Source organism: Moschus berezovskii, chromosome 23 (genome assembly GCF_049115385.1).
Source record: "Moschus berezovskii isolate FMDL1 chromosome 23, NW_MosBer_1.0, whole genome shotgun sequence".
NCBI classification, from domain to species: Eukaryota; Metazoa; Chordata; class Mammalia; order Artiodactyla; family Moschidae; genus Moschus; species Moschus berezovskii.
In genome coordinates, this window is record NC_142482.1 from 32,187,836 (window position 1) to 32,207,971 (window position 20,136).

The 20,136-nt window shown below is 44.8% G+C and overlaps 1 protein-coding gene across 6 annotated transcripts in view; it reads right to left on the reverse strand.

The window, feature by feature from the left end:
- The window catches only part of ADGRF5 (adhesion G protein-coupled receptor F5), a 106,987-nt gene that overhangs the window by 33,962 nt on the left and 52,889 nt on the right, over nucleotides 1-20,136 (reverse strand). For 4 of the 6 annotated variants that reach the window (XM_055405885.2, XM_055405886.2, XM_055405884.2 and 1 more), the window contains exons 3-6: nucleotides 14,965-15,019; nucleotides 4,271-4,441; nucleotides 1,830-2,006; nucleotides 1,591-1,700 (exon numbers count right to left, since the gene is read on the reverse strand). In XM_055405885.2, the coding sequence (XP_055261860.2) occupies nucleotides 1,591-1,700; nucleotides 1,830-2,006; nucleotides 4,271-4,441; nucleotides 14,965-15,019 (513 nt within the window). The remainder of the gene's footprint in view (nucleotides 1-1,590; nucleotides 1,701-1,829; nucleotides 2,007-4,270; nucleotides 4,442-14,964; nucleotides 15,020-20,136) is intronic. The other 2 variants (XM_055405887.2, XM_055405890.2) reach the window with 1 other exon arrangement.

The window sequence follows — 20,136 nt, forward strand, 5'->3', positions numbered from 1 at the left end:
TCAATAACCTCAGATATGCAGATGACACTACCCTTATGGCAGAAAGTGAAGAGGAACTCAAAAGCCTCTTGATGAAAGTGAAAGAGGAGAGTGAAAAGGTTGGCTTGAAGCTCAACATTCAGAAAACAAAGATCATGGCATCTGGTCCCATCACTTCATGGGAAATAGATGGAAAAACAGTGGAAACAGTGTCAGACTTTGTTTTTTTGGGCTCCAAAATCACTGCAGATGCTGATTGCAGCCATGAAATTAAAAGACGCTTGCTCCTTGGAAGGAAAGTTATGACCAACCTTGATAGTATATTAAAAAGCAGAGACATTACTTTGCCGACCAAGGTCCGTCTAGTCAAGGCAATGGTTTTTCCCGTGGTCATGTATGGATGTGAGAGTTGGACTGTGAAGAAAGCTGATCGCCGAAGAATCGATGCTTTTGAACTGTGGTGTTGGAGAAGACTCTTGAGAGTCCCTTATACTGCAAGGAGATCCAACCAGTCCATTCTAAAGGAGATCAATCCTGGATGTTCATTGGAGGGACTGATGCTAAAGCTGAAACTCCAATACTTTGGCCACCTCATGAGACGAGTTGACTCACTGGAAAAGACTCTGATGCTGGGAAAGGTTGGGGGCGGGAGGAGAAGGGGACGACGGAGAATGAGATGGCTGGATGGCATCACCGACTCTGTGGACATGAGTTTGAGTGTACTCTGGGAGTTGGTGATGGACAGGGAGGCCTGGCGTGCTGTGATTCATGGGGTCGCGGAGAGTCGGACACGACTGAGCGACTGAACTGAACTGAACTGAACTGATTCTCCCCAGTGGGACCTTGTTTTTTGTCCATTCTATGTGTAATAGTTTACATCTGTTGACCCCAAACTCCCAATCCTTTCCTCCACTCCCCCTTGAAAGCAAGTCTGTGCTCTTGATCTGTGAGTCTGTTTCTGGTATGTGGAATCTGAAGTATGACACAGATGAACCTATCTACATGAGTAAATTTAAATCTGCCTTAAGTGTGAATGCTTAAGGACCTCTAGTATCGAGTGGTGTGGAATCCTCTATGTCAGACTTAACTGGTCTCCACAAAAGATGTTAGGGGTTTTGTCAGTGTGGTGTGTAAAGATGAATAGAAATGCACCATCTGATACTTCTAGACCAAGGTTTTGGACCTTTGAACAGGTTTTAGCGAGTTAATGCCACCAAATTTTATCTGAATCAATTCTATTCTGGTAAGAATTTCCACCCATATGTCAAGATGATGTCAAAGATGGTAGATCAAGATGATGTCAAGGTCAAGATGGTGTCAAAATGGTCAAGATGATGCCAAAAGTCAAGATGAAGCCAAAGAGGTCAAGATGATGTCAAAGGTCAAGATAATGTCATGGATCAAGATGATATCAGGTCAAGATGTCAAAACATCCTCTGAACACAGTATGATCTGAGCAGTTCTTAAATCATCATCCCAGAGGTATAGAAATAATTTCAACATAAGCATCATGAATTCTGACAGATTCAAGCAAACAATCCACTGTAAATGCAATAGATTCAGCTCAGCTCAGAGTTTGTTGGTGAAGAAACTCCTGAAACCATAACCCACCGCTGTTTCCAGATCAGTCTTGTAGGACTTATAGAGGGCAGAGGAAGAGTTCCTGAGGTCTTCTTGAAAGCCCACATTGAGTCTGACCGACATTCTCAGGATAATATCTGCTGAGAACACAGGGCCATATTTTAAAAATCCCATGTTAGCATTGAGTACACACAGGACAGAGAAACATTTTCTTGAGTTGGTATCAAATGGGCACTCAACAAACAAACATTCAGTGAGCAGTTACTTACCTCCCTGGAGCTGGCAAAAAGGTCCCTTGGGAGGCAGTCCCTTAAGGCAACTGCAGTGATGTCCTGCAGAGGAACCATCATGTCCCTGACAGGTGAGATTGTGGAGGCAATTTTCCTGAGGCCACTCATAGCCTGCCTCACAGGAGCACCAGATTTCATTTCCAGTAGGTCTGCAGACTGTCATCAACCAGAACAGTGAGGAGAAAAAAGGTGTAATTTATAGATTACAAGTACTTATGCTTGTAGGAAATCCTAACTCCACTCCATATTGCCCTTCTGGGAAGTTTCGTGGCTCTGCATGAGGTTCTCGTAATTCCCATACATATCACCTTTTGTGAGGCATAGCCATCTAAAAGAGGGCAATGCCAACTATCCCAGCCCCTGCCTACAATGATAAGACGGGAAACAGATTCTCAGACTTGGAGAATATGGCAGCCAACCTCTAAGATGGCCCCAGCCACTCCTGCCTCTGGGTACCCACACCCTTTTATAGATTTCTGCTGGCTCAGTGCTGAAGAATCCACCTGCCAATGCAGGAGACACAGGTTCAACCCCTGAGTTGGGAAGATCCCCTGGAGAAGGAAATGGTTACCCACTCTAGTATTCTTACCTGAGAAATCCCATGGGCAGAGGAGCCTGGGGGGCTATAGTCCATGGGTTTGCAGAAGAGTTGGACACAACTTAGTGACTAAACAGAACAGTACCTCGTATTATACTAGGATTGTTCTGGGTGACCAATAGAATACAGCAGAAGTGGTGCTATATCACTTCGGAGGTGGGTTATAAAAGACAGTGTGGCTTCCCTCTTGGTTACATGTGTGCTCTCTCTATCTCTCTCCCTCTGATCACTTGGTCTGGGGAAAGCCAGCTGCATTGATGAGGACATGTCACAGGGAGGCCCACATGATTAGGAACTGAGGTCTCCAGCCAATAGCCATGGAGGAGCTGAGGATCTACCAGCAACCACACGCATGAGCATGGAAGCAGGTTTTCCAGCCCCAGTTGAGCCTTCAGATGACAGCAACTCAGGCTGATGGCTTGACTACAGCCTCACAAGAGACCCTGAGCCAGCGCCATCCAGCTAAGCTCTTCCTGGATTTCTGGCCTTCAGAAACTGTGTAGCTTGATAAATGTTTGTTGCTTTTGTTTGTTTGCTTTGGCTGTGCCATGTGGCTTATGGGATCTTAGTTTCCCAACCAGGGATCAAATCCAGGCTCTTGGCAGTGAAAGTGCAGAGTCCTAACCACTGGACTTCCAGGGAATCCTGAGTTTGTTGTTTTAAGATGCTAAGTTTCGGGGAAGCAGTAGATAACAAATATAGAATATAATTCTAAACTTGTGCCTTTTATGTTCAGGCCAGATGTGAACAGCCCAAGCAGTTCTAATCCCACTGAAAACTGACATTGAAAAATGCTCTGAAGACTTTGAAGTTATATCTAAAACTGGACTAACACCATATTCCTGGGAATTCTGCAGGCAGGTATCTAGGCAAAGGCCCACAGGATGACTTTCCAAAGCAAAGTCGTCAAAGAACTGTTGCTGAGATAGGAGAGACAACCAAGTCCCCTGGAATCCTTGGACACTGCTGCCATCCCGTGCGCCAGCAGTAGGACAGGGTGAAGCGGAAACAGGGAAGTCAAGGTTGCCAGTGAGTGTGGTGGACACTGGTAATTCGAAGGAAACCAAGACCCTCTTGGTCAAAAATCTCTCTCTTACTGACCTGAAATCCCACTGCTAAAGCCTTTTTGGTTGTTTTATTTTGCTGGTGCTGTTTTCATTTGCTTGCTTTTGAGATAGATGTGGGGGTGGGATTTGAATAACTCTGGACTCCCACGTGAAAAATGAATATGCCTTAAGAGGATGGCAAAAGGGACCACCTCCAGACCACCTACCACATTCCAGGTATTGTTTAGTGTTTGACACACATTGTCCGGCCTTAAAAATACTCAGTTTTGTGAACTAGGATTTAAAATGCTTTTCAGATAACTGATAAGAACCTACTGAATAGTACAAGGAACTCTATTCAATACCCTGTCACGATCTATATGGGAGAAGAATCTAAAAATGAGTAGATATATGTGTGTATATAACTGATTCACTTTGCTGTACAGTGGAAACTAACACAATATTGCAAATCAACCATACTTCAATAAACAATTAATTAAAAATACCTTTCTTGAAAGGATCATAACATAAGCTGTTGGAAGATTGGAAGGGGGAGACATAGAAAAGGGGGGTGGAGGAAATTTGGGGTGCTAGGATATGAATATTGGGTCAGTAAGTCTTCTCACCCACCCATCCCATTGCCTCCTGTCTGAGGTTCACTCTTCACAGGCTGCTCCCCTCCACACCCTGCATTCCCCTCTAACAGTAAGCAGCCCAGAGCAGTTTCTTCTGATTAGCTCAACCCTCCTCTTTCAAGCAACAGGCCTTTCACTCACCTGTTGACACCTCAATGCTCAAAATGTCAGTCGCTAGGTCAGTGTCATTCCCTCGAATTGGAAACCTGAGGTTGTTCAAGTAAGCTTTAATAGGCTCCAGGAAGGAGGCATTTTCAAGATGGATCTCAACATCGACGGTGAACTCTTGAGCTGCAGGGCTGCTTATGGCAACTGGAAAGAAAGCACACAATGGCTGTGAGCACTTATCATGTGGGGAAGAGAGAGAACAGATGGACATTTTAGAACTTAAAGCCAACGAAACTTAGGAGTTTAGGATGAACATATACACGCTACTATATGTAAAGTAGACAACGAACAAGGACTCCACTAATATAGCATGGGGAACTCTACTCAATACTCTGTAATAACATACAGGGGGAAAGAATCTGAAAAGGAATGGATATATGCATATGTATAACTGAATCACTCTGCTGTACCCCTGAAATTAACACGACACCAAAGATCAACTATACTCCAATATAAAATAAAACATTTTTAAAAAGCCAATGATGGAGACATGTGGATGCCTGACACATCATGCTTTAATAATTTCTAATAAACATTTTAATTTTATGTTTGTTTACTGAGAAAGAGAAGTTTGTTTACTGATCACCACCAAGTCCTCCCTTCGTGGGCTTCCTCTCTATGACTTTGCTATTTAGAGAAGAAATGAAATAGATCTAACTGGTATCAGCACCGCAGTCTCCAAGCATTTGAGAGCTTCACAAACCACGATGAGGACTTGTTTGTCCTCTCCATTCTCATAACTCCCCTTGATGTCCAAGGCTGTGTGAGAACAGACTCTAATGAGACAAGAATAGAAGCAGGGAGACCCAGCAGGGGGACTTGGCAACTGTCTAGACAATCAAAGCCAGGGCCCTGACTCGCCAGAATGAGTCAGTACATTTCTGCCACCCTTCAATGGTCATACACGTGTTTTGAGAGCTCAAGGATGCACGGTTTGAAGGCCTCTGGAAAAAGCCATCTAGTTAATTCCCTTTGTTCTTAGCCTATGCATGCAGTGTGGACTCTTTGCTTCACTCCGTATCTCCCATGTCCAGAACATGATAGAAGCTCAACAAAAGCAAAATTGGCAAATTGGAAAGTAAAATAAGGGACATTCAGCAATTAATTGTTTTTCCAAATTGTCTCCAAATTGGTTGCCTGGATGGCATTCTAGATGTATCTGCTTCCCACACCAGGCAAGCCAGACAATAGATCTATCAGCAGGTTCTTGCAAAGTTTCCACCATTACATCATATCTGGACCACTGGTTGTAAGCTTCTTAAGGGCAGAAACTGCTTCTTTCACTTCTCATGGCCTTACCCACTCCATCTGGCATGGAGCCCAGCACATAATAAATTCATGTCCAGTAGATTCTTGTTAAATCTGTGATTTCTGAGTTGAGTCTCAGATTTACCTTTATGTCATAGACAGAATCTTTGGCTCACTCTTGGCTGAAATACATAACTGGAGCAGAAGCCATGGGCTTGGTTAGTAGCTAATACAGAGCCTTTAAAGAATAGGAGAATCTTTTTATACAGATGCCTTGAGAAGACAAGTTGTGGCTTATTTTATTTTGCTGGTCAAGTAAGGAAAATATTAATGAATACTTATAAATTTCTTCCTTTTAAAATATAAGTAAAATCTGCAAAAATGTAAAATCTGGATATATATATGATACATCATATATATGACTATATATATATTTAAAATGATAATATATATAATATATAGAACGATAATATATAAATATACATGATATGTTATATATAAATCTAAAACCTTAACATTAAAATTCTATATCTGTTTTCTAAAAGGGCAAAGAATTTCTCTCATAATATTGTAAGATTTGTTTTAAATATTCCAAGGATCATTCATGTGCAAACCTAAAATAAAATACATTCACTATGGGAAACTCCAACTGATAAAAGTTTATTGCAGAAAATGGTAGTATTTGTCCACTTAGAGGTGTAAACTCTTTTTTTCTAGGAGTTTGGTTTTACTTATCAACCTTGTTGAGAATTATTTCATTTTGGCTTTCATCAACTTGCTGTAATTAACTCAAGCCTTTAAAAATGTCTGTGCACATTTGCTTAAAATTACGAATGCCTCTTAAGCTATGTTTCCTCCATATAAACATGTATTTACAAGTAGAACACAGTGACTTTTAAAACCTGGAATGGAATCTCAGTGTGTCATGATACTACAGCATATCTTGAAGTTTCCTGCTTTCTTTCTGATTTACAAATGATTCTGTGATGAAAAGCAAGCTTCCTGCTAGGACTGCTAGTCTTCTCCTGAGCGATCCTAACCTGTCTGCTGTCTGCTAGGAACGTTTGCAACGGTGGCTGCATGATATTTACAAGGTCTCTTTGAGAGCATATTCTTTTTCCTTAAAGGTAATGCAGCAATGTTTATACTTTCCAGAGGATTCAGAGGCTCCAGGATCCTCTTTGCTGTTGTCAGTCTACTCCCCTCCCATGAAAGAATGTAAACAGGATTTCCTGGACACTAGCTGCTTTTGTGATAAGTGAGGTCAGTAACAATCCCACATCACCCACTTCATCACCTGCACCTTTGCCTCCCAGTCTGATCCCAGCATGATTTCAGTGTCTGCCTGAAGGCAGTAGTGTAATCCATCCCTGAGCCCACCTTTCTCTACATGCTTGGAGAACAAGCATGTACTTTAAATGGTAATTCCTGGATGTCATCATTCCGCACTGAAACCAAGGTAGTTCTTCTGTTGAGACCCTACAAGGAGCTGAGCCAAAAGTCTAAAATACTACTCAGAGGGGACTTTCCTGATGGTCAAGTGGTTAAGAATCCGCCTTGCGATGCAGGGGACGTGGGTTCGATTCCTGGTCTGGGAACTAAGATCCCACATGTCACAGAATAAACAAGCCTGTGCCACAGTTCGAGAGTCTGTGTGCCACCAAGAAAGATCCTACATGACTCAAGAAGATCCCATGTCCCACAACTCAGATTCGACACAGCCAAATAAATATTTAAATACGTAAATATGAAAATAAACGAATAATAAAATAGCTCTCTGAAAGTATATTCCAGTGAGGACTGTTCCTGTGACTTTAGTGAGTTCTAGTCTATGGCATTTGTGTTACTTTTCTTTTTTGCCTTGCTGAGCAGCATGTAGTATCTCAGTTCCCTGAGCAGGGATTGAACCCGTGCCCTCTGCAGTGGGAGCACGATGTTTTAACCACTGGACTGCCAGGGAAGTCCCTGTGCAAGTAATCAGTAAAGCACCAGCCTCTGAGACCCTCTTCTCCTCATCCATATTTTATGTTCTTGACAACTTCTAAGGGAGTTTCAGAATAACCCTCAGCCTGAGCAGTGATTCTCCACAGACTGATAAGGATGGGGAACATTTAATAGAGAAATGTCTTCTTGAAAATGATCAGTTCTTCAAACAGGCTCAAGAACTCAGGCATAGTAACTCAGAAAGCTGTGTACAGGCTGGTCCTTGAGAATCATCTATTCTAGTGGTCCCCACCCCTGGTTGATGATCACCACAGGGAGGGAATTCTACACACAAATACTTTGGGGCCTCAACTCAGGTGAGTGAAGGTAGAATCTTTATCAGTTAGGTCCAGAAATCTGTAGTGCGGGCTGAAGAAGATGCCCTTGCTGATTTGGGTCTTTTCTCCCCATCTAGAGTATCAGCTGCTATGGGCAAACAGAACACGGAAACACCACCAGGCCTCCAGTCCCTGTAAGGCCCTAGGGAGAGTACCTGAATTTAAGGGACGAAGCCCAGATGCTCAGGATCAGTGTGACCTGCAGAGGGTGGGATCAGGGGGCATGCTTTGGGGTTGAAAGACCACTCTCAGCCCTCTTTGCCGCCTCCAAACCTAAGGACTTCCGAGCTTGGGACAGCGAAGCTGGCGGTCTTGCCGAAGCTACAAGGGACCCAGGGGGAACACGACCATGCCTGCACCCTGTAAGTGTACATTTCAGATGCCCTTCTGTGCTCCTCGCCTGCCTCTGGGCCACCTGATTCCAGACAGTTCTGTGTGTTTTATCTCGCGCTCCTTCACCCTGGTATTGTTCGTCTGAATTCTCACTGACTCACGGATGCCCCAGTGGAAGGCAGATCATCAGCGTCACAGATGCAGGCCTCTCATCGGCCCTGGAGGCACAAACCAGCCAGGATTTCCCCACTCCTTTCCCATAAATCACTGCCCGCCACACAGCACTTATCTTAAAGAGACATTTCGGAAAGTTGGCCACAAACTGTGACACAGTTCTGGGTCTTAATCACAGCTGTTTAAGCCAACAATGCGATTTTTGCCTGACCACTTCACTGGGAATTATGGCTCCTTCAGAAGTCAGAGCCTAAGTCAATGCATAAATCAATCTCCCACCTGCAAGAGAAGGAGCATGCTGACTTCGCTCAGGAAAAATGGGTTAGCTCTGGTTTTCTCTTAACCAACAGGGACCACGCCTCCTTATTATGGAAGATTTGGCTCTCTGGTTTCTCCCCCTTAGTCCTGTAGTAGGTTAATATTAAAAGCTACCTGTTCTGCTTGTTTCCTGACATGTTCTAGTAGGTAGCAGCCTGGCAGCGTCATCTGGCTCTACTATGCCATTGTCAGTGGAGAATCAAAGATCCTGGTTCTCCCTTTAGTCTTTAGAACGGTTTGTTCACGCAGTGGAAAACTGCCAGAACCCCAGGGGTGGATGTGGATTGGGTAGGGTGGGGAGGGTGGGCAGCACTATGGCTTAAAACACTGGGCTGTGAGGTCTAAAGAAAAGAGTCAATTCTAGCCGCTTCTTATACACCCAAATAAAGTCAGCACCAAATAAAGTGGTGATAGGGCCCCTTACTCAATAAAGCTGCTCTGAGAATCACAGTTACAAAACCTTCCTTTAAATATGCTAGCGAGATCTCAGTTTCCTCCTACAATACATGCACAAGAAAAAGCCCCAGACCACCATCAGTCTCCTGGAATTCCCTCTGCCTGGAGCTCCCTCCTCCTTCCCTTCTTCTGTCCCGTACCTGCTCCTTCTTCCAGGCCTCAACCTGGTCATTCTTTGAGCCCACGGGTGCTCACTGACCTGAGGACTCACAGAATCAAGGCATTGTGAAGTTGTTTGAGTATTTTAAAGATCATCTTGGGTAACCACTCTTCAGATGCCCTCTGTAAACACTCCTGTCAAGTACTTATTAGATTGGCTTGAATACTTCACGTGACATCAAACTCACCTCCCTGTAAGTGGTCCAATCCACCATTAGTCAGTTCTGTTAGTAACTTACATCTAGTTCAGGCCTATTTTTTCTGTAGCTGCTACTACTTCCTTGGCAGTAGCTTTGCCTTTGCAGACTCCCAGTGTGTGATGACTCTGCTTTCCATATTACAAACTTTGAATTTAACTTTGGTCAGTGTATACCCTATCCTCATAACCAGATCAAAAGTTGACAGCAGGCAGTCAGTGAGTTTTATGTTCTTGGTGCCCAAAAGGCATTCAATAAATACATGCTAAATACATGTTGGAGACAATTTTTTGCTAAAAAACAAAACAAACCATAACATGGAATCTCACAGGCAAGAGCCAGAAACACACATTGAAAACTATGACATGTAACTATGAACTTGGACTTGGAGCCAGACAGAGCTGAGGTAAATGTCCTCTTACCTGGGAGGCTACTGAACTCTGTGAGCCAAGTTTTGGTTGTTTGTAAACTAGAAGAACTATTTTCTCTGCACAGTTGTTGCTAAGAAGCTGAGGTATGAAAACCCCTAACAAACTGCCTGGCTTATTGTAGCCACTTTGAAACAGCATGTGGAAATAATAATACTGATCATAATAAGGATTATCATTTATGCAGATGTCTGCTGGCAGGTCAGCAAAACCTCTGATTCTATTCTAATCAGGTCTCACTTTTGAGATAGGGAAGCAAACAAACAGGCAGAGAACACCAGCGCTGTTTTCTCCTTACTCTGCCACCACCACTGCCAGTTCAGAGCCCGAAATGCCACAAGTTATCACAAGGAAGATGAATGCCAGGAAAACCTGCAAATCTCTTCCCCAGCCTGGAGAAGGCACTGCATTTCCTGAATCCAGATTAAAAAGAGCCAGCACACCTGGACTGCAGGTCTGCAGAAGAAAGTTCAGGATTTCCAGGCTGGCAGCTGGCGACCCAACCTGGTAGGAACCTCGCTCTCCCTGAACAGGCACGAAGATAGAAGCGCCTCCAGCTTGGGACTCCCTTTCTCCCAATGTCTTCTCCCACCAGCTGTTTCTTCTGAAGCCGAATAAGAACCAATGTGGACTCTTCGGTCCAGGACCCGAGACACGTTCCCAGTTAACCTCAAAAATCTGGCTTGGGGAACTTGACAGCTGATGTTGAGGACACATCTGTATTATTTCCAACCAACAAAAACTTTTTTTTAGAAAATACTTTTAAGTCAGTCCATCCAGGCACTTTAGTTATTTGTTTGTTTTTGGCTGCATGTGCGATCTTAGTTCCCAACCAGGGATGGAAACCACGCTCCCTGCAGTGGAAGCATGAAGCCCTAACCACTAGTCCCCCAGGGAAGTCCCGAGAAACTTCTGCTTTCAATCCCCTGAAAAGATTGCCATAAAGACTAAATTTCCAGCTGACTGGCATGTTTCCAAAATAAGATTTTCATTCCATCTCTGGCTTCTACTTATAGCCTCCACCTTCCCAGTTACCCAGGTCTGTGTATTCCCTGTTACCCCTCTGTCAAGCCTGTCCCCAGGTCCTTTTGACTCACTTCTCAAAATGTCTTTCACAGTGTTCCCTTTGTCCCTTTTCTAGGTCATTCCAGAGACCTGGCCCATGATGGTCAGCACTGCTGAGCATCCTCGCTAGTCTCCCAGCGCTGACTTCACCTAATTCCTTCAGCCATAACCATCTGGCAAATTTTCACTTCCGATGGCTTCCACCTGTTAGCTCTCTGTGAGCCTCTCAGCTGGTATGGAATCCACGTCCTGGTGGAAGTAAGGCAGAATTCTGAATACTCTGACCAGTGCTTTCTTTTTCTCTGCTCCCCAAGAACCACTCTGCTCTAACAAGAAGTATTACGTTATTCTTGTCTCTGGCCTCTGGGTTTTTGTTCAGGCTTCTCTTCCTTGAAAGAGTTTTGAAAGAATTTTCCTAAAATGCTAATATCATGGCATCCATCCTTCTGCCTTCAGGCTGCTGCTGCTGCTGCTGCTAAGTCACTTCAGTCGTGTCCGACTCTGTGTGACCCCATAGACGAAAGCCCACCAGGCTCCCCCATCCCTGGGATTCTCCAGGCAAGAACACTGGAGTGGGTTGCCATTTCCTTCTCCAATGTGTGAAAGTGAAGAGTGAAAGTGAAGTCGCTCAGTTGTGTCCGACCCATAGCGACCCCACGGACTGCAGCCTACCAGGCTCCTCCATCCATGGGATTTTCTAGGCAAGAGTACTGGAGTGGCTTGCCATTGCCTTCTCTGCTGCCTTCAGGAGTTATATGAAATCTTCTCTGCACCAAGTATAGTTTGGGCTCTTTTAGACACAACATTTTTATTAAAAATCAATTAAATTTGTTTTAATTAAAGAAACATTAAAACAAACAAGTACCCTCTAGATAACGCTATTAATATTGAACAATATATACTAAATATTACTTAATTCTCTCAATGTCTGTATAATAATAATATATTTGGAGATTTGTATGTGGGCTTCCAAGGTGGCGCAGTTGGTAAAGAATCCACCTGACAATTCAAGAGACGCAAGAGATGCAGTTTCGTTCCCTGGGTCTGGAAGATCCCCTGGAGTAGGAAAAGTAACCTGCCCCAGTATTCCTGCCTGGGAAATTCCATGGACAGAGAAGCCTGGTGGGCTACAGTCCATGGGATTGAAAAGAGTTGGACACAACTGGGTGACAAAGCACGCAAACGCACATATTTGTATGTATGTATCGATACGTGGGTTTGGGTATGTGTGATAGATTTTTGATGCATAATAGGTGATAGAGGAAGAAGCCTATAGCTCAGAAGCAATGTGATTATTGATCCTCTCTTGAAAGGTGATTTCTATCTCAAAACTTAAAGCTCTAAATATTTGGTCCATTGTCTCAAAAGAAAATTCCTTTTAAGAATTCTTTCTCTTGAAACCTCTGTTTGCCTGTTTGGTATTAAGGCTCCAGAACACAGACATTCCTGTGTGGCCTTTGTTGGATTTAACATTCCTGTCGCTTTCCTAGTTTTCCTGGGGTGTGATGCTCTTAACTGCAGTTTACATCCTGAGTATCCGTGACCTAGTGCCTGGGACTTTCCACGATCAGTTCTTGCTTCAGTGATTTGTAAAAGTACCAAAGCCAAACCATCTGTTGCAGGTGATGAGCTGAGTCATTAACACTTCCAAAATGACTCCAGAAGCCCAAGAGCACACAGGACCACATATTTAAAAAAACAGAAAACATGTTTTCATGGTGATTTATCATTGCCATGATCGTTTTTAATGAAAGCGTGTCTGGAAAAACTGTGGACTGTCAAATTCCTAGACGTGGAAGTGGTTTCCTCCCTGACGGCTGACCTCTTAGGCTGTCACCAAGGGTCACAAATAGTTGGGAAGTGCAGGAAGATGTTACTTTTCCAGCTGTGGGATCACCAACCATCCCTGAGGAGGCTGGCAGGGACTTGAGCTGGGACTTAACACAAGTGGTTTGATTTTAGGAAGAGAAGTCTTTCAAAATATTTGACTGGGGACCTCGTTAGCCCTGTTGCTGTCATGGGGACGGGAGGGTCCAAGGGGTTGTCAGGGATCGAGTAGAGGTGATGATACTTGTTTTAAAGCACAGGAAGTACAGTCTGCGCTGTAGACGAGTGGTCCCCACCCTTTTTGGCACCAAGTATTGGTTTCTTGGAAGACGATTTTTCCACCGACTGGGGTGGGGTGGAGGTTGGTTTTGGAAAGATTCAAGCACATTACATTTATTGTGCACTTGACTTCCCTGATGGCTCAGATGGTAAAGAATCTGTCTGCAAAGGGAGACCTGGGTTTGCTCCCTGGGTTGGGAAGATCCTCTGGAGAAGGGAATGGCACCCCACTCCAATCCTCTTGCCTGGAGAATCCCATGGAGAAAGGAGCCTGGGTGTTTTCAGTCCATGGGGTCGCAAAGAGTTGGACATGACTGAACAACTAACACTCATTTTTTTCTTGATTTCTATTATTGTTACATCAGCTCCACCTCAGATCATGAGGCATTAGATCCTGGAGTTTAGGGACCCCTGCTGTGGATCACTTCAGGGAATGCAAGGAGGCGGGTGAGTAAGAATCCCATAGGGATATAAAACCGGGCTAAAACAGAAAAGAAAGGGAAGGAAGGGAAGGGTAGGAGAGAAGAACAACAGTATAAACTTTCGGTGAGCATTTTGATAGTTTATTAACAATGTGGTCGAATTCTCATTTCAGGCACTGGGTAAAAGTAGGATCTGGTTATGGCCCTGTGAAGCCCAGATGCCTCTATCCTGCGCTCTGGGCAAGCTTGCTCTCTCTGGCAGCTTAATGTCTCTTTCCTGCCACAAGACTGAACAGACCAAGTCACAACATGCCTGAAAAATTATTTCATCCCAGTGCTACAGGTTAAGAAGTTTCTAGATGGTTGGTCCAGCCACAAAGCCAGCAGACTCCTAGTGAAAAGGGACACAGCCTCTGGATTCACACAAATGGCTAGGACAGAGACACGCCTTCTCTTTATTTGTTCACTGGTCTGTCGAGACATTGGGCTACTGGCCAGGCTATAGAGAGGAAGAGGGTTCAAGGGGGCTCATGTCTCCTGGGAGTGGCAAACAGGAAGCAAAAGAATTGCAGTGAGTTGGGATAGATGTTGGGACATGAGGATGTGTCATGGATAATGGGAACCCAGGAAAACAGCCCCTCCCTGTCTGGGGAAATTGATGGAAGACCTTCCAAGACATGAATCCATGTGAATTGATCCCCCAGACAAGCAAAAGGGGGTGGTGGGTGGGATGCTGACTCTGTGACTCTTGCAGATACAGAGATATGTGAGAAGATGATCGGATTTATGCAGGGAAATGACAGCATCCGGTTGGTGTTACTGCAAGATTGTTGTGATGGAAGGAGGATTTGGTTCTTGGAAAATGCAGCCTCCAGACAAACCCAGCTGCCCCAGGTCTCACCTGGGGGAGGGGACACTGAGGCTCATCATGTAGGTGTTCACAGCTCCCACCTGCCCCCAACCCTCCAAAAGCCAGAGCCCTGCATTTCCCAGACCTCTTCTTTGAAATGTAGTGGGGAAATTGGAATGGGAAACAGAGGAGGACTTGGGTCTAGGGGTTAAATTGATCCATGAGACCAAGTGAGGAGTGAGAGGAGCCAAGATGAAAAGAAAAAGGAAAAAGAAAGGAGGCAAGGCTGCTGGGCTGAGAGGAGAGAAACAGGCTTTTTGGTGGCAGTACAGGGCTGCTAGGGGAAGGTCCATGGGGGAATCTTTGGGATCTGAGGAGTGGTGATGGGAGAGGACACTTGGATGCAGGGTGTTGATAAGATCCCTTTAATGTCATTTGACAGAGAATGAAGTGTCTTCGCAGTTACTTCTAGAAATTGAACCCTGAGGAGCTTGGAGACCGAATCATGTAGATCCCAGTGTTTCAAAGTTACAACACATGCTGTCTGATGGGACTTACTAGAAAAGATGGTCAAGGAAATGTTTACATACCGGCTCGTTTGTGTCTTACTGGATCCTCCTCCATTGGTTCATGTTCATGGAGAAGCTGAAAGAACATTTTAGGAAATAGTCAGTGAGTGCCAGCAATGTCTTCATGATGGTTTTCTGCTCACAGGCCAGGGAATGTTCAAGCTGAGCATAGGACTGCCGGCTCTGGGTCAATACCTCATGCTCTGTGGATGGCAGGCAACCAGCAATGGGAGGGTAGGAAAGATGCAATGGATTGGCCTCTGGGATATGACCTTGGCATTGACTTTTTATAGACCAGTCACTAGATCTGGAAGTGGAAGAAATCGGCCTGAGTCTCTCGGAGTTCCTGCAGCTTGAGGCCTGTCAAGAAATGTAAATTACGCTGTTCTCCATTGCACTGGGGCTTGAATCCTGAGTCATTCGGGCGGTGCTTCAGACGAGTCTCACGACCTCTCCTCTGCACTCACTCAGCCTGTCTCCACCCCAGTATTTCTGTGGCCTTGGGACTATTTAGGTTATGCATGTTTAGAAATTATTTTCTCCTTCTCTAGTCCTTTTATTCCTAGGTGGTTTTATGGTTGCTTTTTGGGGCAAGGGCTTTGAGACCCAGCTCTAGAGCCAGACTGCTAGGGTGCAGAGCTGTGCCCCTTACTCTCCTGCGACCTTGAGGAAGTTACTTAGTCTCTTTGAGCCTCAGTTTTCTTTTCTGTAAAATGGAATAATAGTGCTGACCTCATAGAACTGTTATGAGAATTAAGCCAACTGCAATGTGGAATATTCCAAGCTCTTAAAAACATTAGTTATATCATATAGTATGATAGCTAAGAGTTAAGTACTCTGCAGACATTGATTCAAATCCTAGCTCTTCCATAAAATGGCTGTGTGACCTTGAGCAAGTTACTTAGCCTTTCTGTGCCTCAGTACTCACCTGTAGTATACAGATACAAATAGCTTACCTCATGAGGTTGTTGTGAGAAACAAATGATTAATCAATGTAGAACACTAGAATAGCTTTAGTGACATAGTAAAGTGCTCTTCTGGGACACAGCATCACACTGTTATGGGGGCACCATTCACACAGAACATCCCCTGCCCCCTGACTGCGTAAACCACTTGCTTCATCTCCAGAAAGCTCATCTACTGTCACCACTTCTTTAAGAACTGACATTGATTGGCTTTGCTGCTGGGCTCACTGCCAGCTCTGTAACTTACAACCTCACCTTGACCTGATATGGGGCTCCTAGCTCATCCCTGCCTCCAAGTGAGTTTTCCTATGATGAGTTTCCCAACCCAAACTTCCTTGAAGTCTCAGTAGAGAAGCCAGATAACCCCCGCCCTCCAGGGTGTGTAGTTTACCTTGAACTCCCCCCACCCCCTTACCAGAGAGCTCCACCTGAGACAGCTTGTTTTGCCCTCCGTGGTCTCTGCCATTTTTTCCTAGTTATCTCCCATCTTAACGAGATCAAGAAGAATAATTCCTAAGACGTCTTCAACACCCGGTGCCAGGCACCGTTAAGTGCTTGGTGTGTGCTTGTTTATTTTATCCTCATGACAATCTAAGGTGTAGATACTGTTATCATCCGCATTTCACAGATGAGAAAACACAGGCGCTGCTGCTGCTACTGCTTCAGTCGTGTCCGACTCTGTGCGACCCCATAGACGGAAGCCCACCGGGCTCCCCCGTCCCTGAGATTCTCCAGGCAAGAATACTGGAGTGGGTTGCCATTTCCTTCTCCAATGCATGAAAGTGAAAAGTGAAAGTGAAGTCGCTTAGTCGTGTCCGACTCTTAGCGACCCCATGGATTGCAGCCTACCAGGCTCCTCCATCCATGGGATTTTCCAGGCAAGAGGACTGGAGTGGGGTGCCAGTGCCTTCTCCAACACAGAAGCAGAGAGGTCAAATACCTTGCCTAAGGTCACACGGCCTTGAGATGGCAGAATCGGGACTCAAACCCAGCTAACCTTCCTCCTCAAGTCTGCACTTATCCAAACAGGCACAGCATCATCTTACCAGGTGATACCCTGGGAAAGCATGGGGAAACTGGGTTCCTCTCGGTGACCTGGTCTCTCTTAACCAGTACTTTGTCTGTCTCTCTATTGCCTCTTCCACCCCTGCCTTCTTTTCAGCGACTAGCATTAATGTCCATAGGAAATGTGAAGGGACCTGAGAGTCCACAAATGTTCTTGAAGAAGTGAACAGAGGAATGATGACTGATGTTTGGAATGTGCAAGCTCAGGTGCTGCTTCCTTTGCTGTGAGGTTATCTCAGCTCTACCGAGATGTGAACAGACCAAGAAATAACAAAGTCAATGTATAGGGCTGGTTCCTGTCCGACTTCCCCGGGAGCCTGCTCTGGCGCTGAGCCTGGGCAGAAGGAAAGGTTCTTCGGCTGCCTTCCTGCCTCCATCCTCTCTGGGATTCGGGGGAGGTAGGGGGAACCACAAGGAAGCTTTCTCTGTTCACTCTTTGTGGGCTGGCTGCATGGGGACTCAGCCCAGGAGAAGGTGACTACCGGAGGTCACCTTTGGGAAGCAGGCCAAGGTTTCATTTCCTCCATTTTCCAGGGGTCGCTAGAGAATTAATGACTTGCCATTGGCAACTGTGGGTTAAAATCAAGGTCCATTTCAGTCCTCAGTCCTCTCTTTAGTGCATTTCTAATCTTCATGAGCATGAAACTCCTCTCCCTTCCCTCCCCCAATCAGATTTAGCAGGTCTCAAATAGGGTAAAGAAAACTGCTTTTTTATAACCAGCACATCCCTGGACAGAAGGCCAGTTTTTGAGAACCTCTGCTCTTTAACTACTTCTTGAATCTTCATGGTGATTATCTGAAACTTTCACAGAACACCTCTATTAAGTGCTGCTTCCACATAGCTGTCCCCTACTGGCTCCGTTGTTCAGTGAGGATTCACAACTTTTCATGAGAAAAACTGACTTTTGATTTTAAACCCTGTAATCATTGAGTTGCTTGCTTTTTGGAAGGAAAGCTATGACAAACCTAGATGGTGTATTAAAAAGCAAAGATATCACCTTGCTGACAAAGGTCCGTACAGTCAAAGCTATGGCCTTTCCAGTAGTCATGTATAGATGTGAGAGTTGAACCATAAAGAAGGCTGAGTGCCAAAAAATTGATGCTTTCGAATTGTGGTGCTGGAGAAGACTCTTGAGAGTCCCTTGGACAGCAATGAGAGCAAACCAGTCAATCCTAAAGGAAATCAATCCTGAATATTCATTGGAAGGACTGATGCTGAAGCTGAAACTTCAATACTTTGGCCAAAGAGCCAACTCACTGGAAAAGACCCTGATGCTGGGAAAGTTTAAAGGCAAAAGGAGAAGAGGGCAGCAGAGGATGAGATAGTTGGATAGCGTCATCAATTCAATGGACAAACTCCAGGAGACAGTGAGGGATAGGGAGGCCTGTCGTGCTGCAGTCCATGGGGTTGCAAAAAGTCAGATACAACTTAGTGACCTGAACAACAATCATTGGGAAAAGATGAAGGGAAAACATACTGAAAGCACTGAAGCCTCTGAGTTGTTCACTGGTGATACTGGTGGGGGCAAAGACCCTCGGCCACCCAGATTTGACTAAGCACCAAGAGTTAGACTGCCAGGTCATGGGGCCTGGATTTCAAGAAGGCAGGTGTTGGAGCCACACCAAGAACTGATCCCTCCGCCTTTTCTTCTCTCTAACTGGAAAAGTCATTCATTCATTCCAAGCCTTGGTTTCTCACATTTTGAAAAACAAGGAACATGATAAACGTGATGCATCTCTGGCAGTGCTGACAGCCCGTGTGCCCATCTGGCCTGGGCTCCCCGGGGGACAGTCTTGCCTGCCTGAGTTCTCATGTCACCCCAGTTCGGGGAACTATGAGGCTGCACACAGATCCTGCCAGGGTCTCATAATGCTGAGTACGATTTCAGACAAAAACCAGAGCCTCTGCCTGTCCATGGAAAGGTACACAGATGGGTATCAGAGGACAATAACCAGCTCTGTCCAGAAGGGATTTCCTGTTTGCCAAGCTTCAGTAAGAAGATGCAAGGTCACCGATTTCAAGAAATGCCCCACTTGTTGAACTTTACAAGTAGCGGGAGGGTGGGGAGTGGCCTGGAGCAGACAGACAGGAATGAGAGATGGCATTTTTAGAAGTGAAAAAAAAAACAAAAAAAACAAATAGGGAGTCAGATGACAAACAAATAAATAGTCACAGATCTCACCCAGCTTTGCCTCTTTGCCTCAATTGTCTCAGCAAGGATCCCATTAAAATATCTTCTTCCTAGGCATGCGAACCCAAGTTTATTTGTATCAGAATAGTAAAAATAACTACCAAATCTTATGCATTTGCCGTGTGCCAATCATGATGCTAAGCCATGTATATCTGAGAACATGTAATCCTGAAGAAGCTGAAGAATGAGACACTATTTATTTCTCATATTATGTGAGAAAACAGGTTCAGGGAGTTGAGAAAATGAGATGAAATTTCCGAAGTTCGTGAGCGTTAGAGCCGGGCTTTGGACTCAGGGTTGATCCCACCATTGAGATCTGCAGCCTTACTGCTCCCAGTGTGATCACTGGGACCGGAACAAGAGTAACGAGTCAGAAGGCAACACCCAGAGCCCCACCCTCAGACTTCCTGAGCTGAAATCTGCACTTTAAGAAGGTTCCCAGCTGGATTCATGCACAGATTGAAGTCTGAGAAGCTACATCGTCCATCACACTTCTAAAGGCTGTCACGCTGTATTTGCATCCCCATGTTCAGAGCAGCGTTGTTCGGAGCAGCCAGGAGGTGAGAGGAACCCAAATGTGCGTTAATGGATAAACAGATTAACAAAACGTAGGATATACATACAATGGATCCTTGTTCAGACTTAAGAAAGGAAGGAAATTCTGATGCATACTATTAATACAACAGATCCATTTTTAGGACTTTATACTAAGTGAATAAGCCAGTCACAAAAAGACAAATACTGTATGATTCCACTTGTAGGAGGTACTCAAGAGTCATCAAAATCAGGAGTGGGAAAGTAGAACAGTGAGTTCTAGGAGCTGGGGTCGTGGGGCGGGGGGCTGAGGGGGTTTTGTTTAATGGATAGAGTTTCACTTTTGTAAGACGGTTTTGCAGATTGATTGTGTGACAATGTGAATATATTTAACGCTACTGAAATACACACTTAAATATGGTGACAATGGTCATTTT